Source organism: Fulmarus glacialis, unplaced genomic scaffold (assembly GCF_000690835.1).
Source record: "Fulmarus glacialis isolate BGI_N327 unplaced genomic scaffold, ASM69083v1 scaffold2440, whole genome shotgun sequence".
Lineage (NCBI taxonomy): Eukaryota > Metazoa > Chordata > Aves > Procellariiformes > Procellariidae > Fulmarus > Fulmarus glacialis.
In genome coordinates this window covers 25723-32106 of record NW_009186882.1, presented here as the reverse complement: position 1 = coordinate 32106, position 6384 = coordinate 25723, and the positions used below count along the sequence as shown (strand labels likewise).

General features: G+C 36.7%; 1 protein-coding gene across 1 annotated transcript in view; it reads left to right on the top strand.

The window, feature by feature from the left end:
- The first annotated feature begins 289 nt into the window (after positions 1-289).
- The window catches only part of PPP1R21 (protein phosphatase 1, regulatory subunit 21), a 30844-nt gene continuing 24749 nt past the window's right edge, over positions 290-6384 (top strand). The window contains exons 1-5 of the mRNA XM_009572897.1: positions 290-355; positions 793-939; positions 3000-3101; positions 3813-3977; positions 4078-4136. Of these exons, the coding sequence (XP_009571192.1) occupies positions 805-939; positions 3000-3101; positions 3813-3977; positions 4078-4136 (461 nt within the window). The 5' untranslated portion in view covers positions 290-355; positions 793-804. The remainder of the gene's footprint in view (positions 356-792; positions 940-2999; positions 3102-3812; positions 3978-4077; positions 4137-6384) is intronic.

Genomic DNA, 6384 nt, shown 5'->3' with positions numbered 1-6384 from the left:
ACCTTAACTATATTTAAGTAACTAATCTTCCAAGATATTTATTGAGTAAGAATTTTGTTCTATTTGAGCAAAATATTCACATGATTAAGTAACTTCTTATTTCTTGGCAATTCAGGGTATGAACTGGATACTTTTTCCAACCTGATACCACTACTATAAAAATACTTTAAAAAGCATGTACATCTGGTGCTCTTATGAGAGCATATGATGCTTTATGCACATTCTAATGAATGGCTTTTATTTATTCCTTTGTCTTGCATAGTTATTGGCATCTCTTATTTTTCAGCTTCGAGCTCAGAATCAAGTACTGAAAAAAGGGGTTGTAGATGAGCAAGCAAACTCTGCTTCTCTGAAGGTAATCTCTAAAAATTGGTTGTGTCAGATGTATTAACCTGTGACAAAGTAGGTTAAATGGGAAGGGTAAATGGGAATACCTTTTACTCAAAGTATTGTGATTAAAAGAATAAAGAAGGAACTTGATTTAGTAAAAGAATTTCTGTTCTGCAATGAGTCTTCATTGTTCTCTGTAGGTGCTGACTTTGTAAAAGTGGAAGGTTGCTTCTTGATGATTAACTTAGAGAATGAAGTACTTACTTGAGTGTGATCTGTGGGCAGCTCAAGGAAGTGAAATCTGTTTTTTAGTTTAAAAGCAATACTTTTTGCCTCTTCAGTGTTCAAATAGTGAAGAAAGCGATTTTTTAATGTGTTCTTTTTTTAATGTGATACTACTTACTAAAAGCATGTGTGAAAGTAAGTGTGGAAGCTTTAAAATTAAACTTTTTGGTCATTCAGGAGCAACTGAAGATGAAGGATCAATCACTGAGAAAACTGCAACAAGAAATGGACAGCTTGACCTTTCGAAATCAGCAACTTGCCAAGCGAGTGGAGTTACTTCAAGATGAACTTGCATTAAGTGAAGCTAGGGGCAAGAAGAACAAGGTATGTGCTAAAGGCAAAAAAACTTGCTTAGCAGATGTCTGCTCCTCACCTGTCAATGTCTTATCCTGATTTCTAGCAGTAGTTGCTTTGTGTCAAGGGTTAATGTTTTGTCAGAACATGTGTTATTAACTGATATTAGCGAAAATACTCACAAAACAGGTATTGATACATACAATACATGATAAGTAGTTCTGTACTCTTCTTTCGAGTGCGTCAGCTAACTGATACTGAATTGTTATCTCCCTTTCCAGATATTTATTAAGTGTTCAAATAGCTGGGAAAGATCTTGGAGCTCTGTGATTAATCTACTGCTATGAAGAAAACTGATCACCCCTGATTTCCTATCCCCACCTCCTTGCGTTGTAATTTTGATGTTGATGGTTAACTCTTCAGCCTATGATTGCAGCTTTTCTAGTCGGCTCTTACAAGAATCTTGTCAAATGCTTTGAAATCTAAATTTTTAGTTAGTATTCCTTATGTTGTTTCAAAACGACAGAATAATTTCAGTACTGCGATCTTTCTTTGCCAAAATGCTTGCTGATTAAACCTGGTTATACCATCTTCTGTCTTAAGACCAGCCATGTCTTCTGTAGGTAACATCAGAATTCCAGGGGTGGTGTGTCTGGACTTAAATAATTCTCAAGCATCCTTTGCTATCTTCCTCTTACAAGGAAACCCCTCTTAATTACTGTCATCTTTTCTTTTTGGTTAGTTCCCAAAATGCTGTAGCTATCAAGACTGCCATTAAAGAAATCATTCAACTGATTAGTAATATGATCATCTTCCTTACTTTTTCCCTAAACTCGTGCATTTTTTTGCTATCCAGTTCCTTGACAAGCATAGTACCTCTGACTTAGTACCGCTTCACTAGACATGTTTCCAAATTTTGAAGGACCTCAGCCTGGCTTGAGTAGCTTGGCAAACCATTGCCACTGACTTTCCTTCCTGTTCAGCTGTCAGAATGCACAGTTATGTATTTCTTTTGTTTAAGAAGTGTTTGTACTACCTTTCAAGTATGTTTCCTTTAGTTTTACCTATAGGGCCTCACTGAGCAGGTACATTGTGTTGACCACACCCCCACTAAATTCCATGTTGCCCTTACTTCAGAGACTTGCCATTGGGAGACCATGTAAATCAATCTAAAACTATTTAGATTTAAGCTTTGGATAGATGATCTGTGTCAGACTGCAGTCCTTTTAGAAGGAGGAGAACATATGCCCATGTCTCAGGTGTTGTAGGTCATAGGCTGACATCAAATGCAGAGAGGTGGCTTAGCTGTCCTAGCTGTCCCAAGCACTTGAAGTTTGGTGTTAAGTTTAAATGTAAACAGTTTCCCTTGTTTTGGGTGATGGTACTACCTTTGTTCAGCATTGTGGTAGAGCAGAGAAGCAGTGTGGGATTCACTGGTGGTCTCCGAGTCTTTTGGACGAAATGGGTGAAAAATGAGGCAACAGTTGGTAGAGAAATGCCTGTATTCTCAGGGTGGTTGGTGGACAGTGAAGACCCTGTGTTTTCCAGTGCCACCTTGTGCTACAGCCTGCCGTGGGATAGAGCACTTTCAGTGATTATTCCTGGTCCCTGCTGAGACCAGACCAGCTAACACTGGACACTTGGTGGGGGCAGATGTGCCTTACACACAGCTACCAAACCAAATAAGCCTGTGTGAATAGGGTTTCATATCACTGACTGCGTGGAATTATGCAAGATTCAAATGATGTCAAATGGGCACCTGCCCATACAAGCAATTTCATGTGTGTGTGAATGCGTAGAGCCTGCGTAGAGGCTTTCCTGAGTCCTTATCGAGTTAGCATTCTATCATTATACACTAACAATGGTGTGAAGGAAAAAGTGCTGCTTTTAGGCTCATGCTGTGTGCGATATGTGTACCTTTTGATATATTAGTCAATGTAAGTAAGATGTGTGTGTGTGTATATATATATATACATACTCCTGTGCCTCTACTGGGAATTAGCGATGGGAAGTGTTTTCATATACTTGGGGATGGGCTTTGGGATAATCCCAGAGACTTGGAGATAATAAATGCATTTTCGTTCTTTTAGAAAAGTGCAGAATCCTCATCTCAGTTGAGTCAGGAGCAGAAAAGTGTCTTCAGTGAAGATCTTCAGAAGAAGATAGAAGAGAATGAACGATTACATATACTCGTGAGTGAAACTTTTTTAGCCTTTCTTTCTAGTTCAGAAAACTGGTCACACGAACAAAGACAGAGAAGGTAAAATGCCATCTGAAAACTAGTGGGTTTAGAAGCTTAGTTGTATGCAAAATGGTAGATTAGATCGGATAGCTTGTTTATAAAGATGTTCACTGCGCAAAGGAGAAGGTATTTTGACTTCGGATTCTTAAGCCAGTATGTGGAATAACTGTCATAATATGTGTTTTCTCATTTAGATTTTTAACTTTTGGTGACACTTAGCTACTCTACTGAAAATAGCCATATAGTTGGTACTGGGTGGAAACTTCTTTTTAGATCACTAAATGTTTCAGAATTGCCTTAGAGCTTAAAATACTTTCTGCAAGTTGCCATAATTAAGTCAGGAATTACTTTACCAAAATGGAATGCATTTCACTTTGGTTTAGAAAACTTGAGAAAAACCTTATGGCTCAAGTTTAATTTTTCAGGTGTCTACTATTAATTGGCAATATGTTTAAGAAATGCTTGGTACTATAAAACTTCAATAAACACAAAGTACTCGTTGCTGAATCTTTTCTCTGTAAATATCATCATAAAATTTCTATTTGTCTGAGAGCTAGTACTTGTTATTAACCTGGACTGGCTAATTAAATTGGTGTAACTCATAGGACTAGATTCCATAGTAAAATTAAGTTTCATACGAGCTCTGCTTTTCTTCTTTTAGTTCTTTGAAGCAGATGAGCAGCATAAACATTTGGAAGCGGAGTTGAGAACTAGACTTGAGGTTTTGGAAGCTGATGCTGCCCAGCATCAAGCTGTGGTGGACAGCTTAACGAGGAAATACACGGATACCATAGAAAAGCTGCAGAATGATAAAGCCAAATTAGAAGTAAGGAGTTTTTTCTCTTACTTGCAAGTTTGAAAAGTTTTGAAATGAAATGTCTTGCTGTGTCAGTACTTACATTGTGAGATTGTCTTCTTGCATAAAGATCAAGTCTCAGACACTAGAAAGAGAAGCTAAGGACTGTAGGCTTCGAACCGAAGAATGGTAAGTGTTTTTATTTAATATAATTAAATATTGATTTAAAGAAATAACTGCTGTAAAAGATTAACTGGATTATTTTTAGAGAATAATAGCTTAAAAAAAAAAGGGGGGGAGGAGAAAAAAAAAGAAAAAAAGGACTGATAAAACTCAAAATACTGGGCAACAGCACATTAATATCAAGACTGCACGTCAGACCCCTTTTCCTTCTGCTGAGTATGTAATCAATTCAACAGATTCAGCTTTCAGTAAGAGCAGTTTTGTTGCCAAGCTACTTAAGTAGCTGTGAAGTTGATGAAAGCTTGAAGAATTTATTTGTAATGGAATGCTATGAAAAGTAAAGAAAACTACTGAACTTGTATGAAACAAAGATATGTGAGTTTTTACAAACTGCTTCTAAAAACAAAGCTTGGGTAAGGTATGCTGAGACAACAGACTGAAAAGAGTTTCAAAAATCCCCCTCCACCCCAAAAGCTTCTTGAACTTGAAGCTTTTGCTTCAGGTATAACATGCTCAGCTAGAATATTTGAAAGTTTATGTTGAAGGATTGTTAGCTTTGGAATACCTTCATTGTGTTGAAGACAAGTTGTAGAAAATGGGAAGAAGTTGAGGACTGTGGGCCAAATCAAATTAGGGTGCACTTCTCTGAAGTTTATTATTAAGATGCATTTTTTAAAGATACCTGTGCAGTGTAGATCTTTAATGTAATGGATAAAATGCATAGTGAATGATCAGATGAAGAGTTCCTTCTTTCAAATGGTAACCTTGAAGTATGTATTTTAATTATTTTGATAGATGCGAAGATACTTGAATTCCAATAACTCTCCTCTAATACAGGTCAGGGTTTCACTAAGAATGACTTGCAAAAGAGGATGAAAGCTGTGTTTTGCTGCTCTTTGCTTTTTTGTGGTGTTTGAAAAACAGTGTAGTCTTAATCTGCTACTATTCAGTTCAGAGCTTGTCTGTCATGTTCTGTGATGACTGGGTAATTAATGTCATTGTCAGAAATTGTCCCTACCATTTAAGAAGGGAGGCTTTTTAAAAATAATAAAGCCTGACACTTCTTTATTTTAAATTTAAACACTGAAATTGGTATCTAATGAACACATGACAGAAGATGACTTTGAGAGTACTGCTCTTCTATTTTCCCTGCTCTTTCAGGGGAAGGGATCCTTTTGCCTCTGACACCCATGCTTTATTCAGGAAAGCCAGGGGATACAAGACTTGACAGCCTGCATGCCTTGAAAATTAAAGGGCAGAATATAAAACAAAACATATCAAACTACTTGTTTGCCATTCCTTTATAGTAGAAAAAGGAAACATCTGTACTTTCGCAGTTTGTCTTTGAGTTTATTTTCTATCATGCCCAATGCTACTGCAGTTCATGCTGTACAGTTTCTATGCAATTTTGGAGCTGCTCTTCAAGAAAAATGTTTGTTAATGTGCATGAGCTACTTATTGGCCAGTTTCTTCATATCTTGCTTGTCTATTTTGGATTCTTTTTCCTTGTTAGTCCTGATAAATTTCCGTGTGTCAAATGTTTTTGTAAAAAAGGAAAAAACTGTCACTTTGACACCTTCCCCCCACCCTCCACTATATGTGCAGGAGTTCTAGATGTCAAACAGGAAGCAAAACAGTGAAGAATTTGGTGGCCTAAGTTGGGTAAGGTGTGGAATTTGGTCTGAATCAATATGCAGTAATCTTTGACATGTTTATAATGCTGGAATATGTTACAGTTCATCTCAAGAATCTATACTAATGATATTAGTAATCTTAATGACTTAGGTTCACATCTATATACACAGTCAAATGCAAGTGAAGCAGATCTAGAGAAAAATCACTTGAGAATGCATCAGAAACATAACTGCCAAGTCTTGTGGGAATGGGCTGTATCATAGCAGTGTTTAAATACTGGGCTTTGAAAAGCTTGTGAGGTATTTCTAATAGTGATGTGACATAGTTAACTGACTTACTGACAACTCACTACTTGCATACTGGAATAGCGGATCGGATATATAGTAACTAATTTAAAGGCCCTTTTGCATTCCCATTCAAATTCCAGTAGAAAAGAATACCTTCATATAGCTTATACAATAATTGCAGAATTGGAAAATAATGTAAAGGTTAACTCTGAAGTAAGATGAGCTTCTCAAGAACAGAACTTAGGATTTCCAACAACTTACTGCATCTTTTGCTGCATTTGTTAGGGATTAAAATACAATGTCATATATTAAATATGACATAAAGGAGGAAA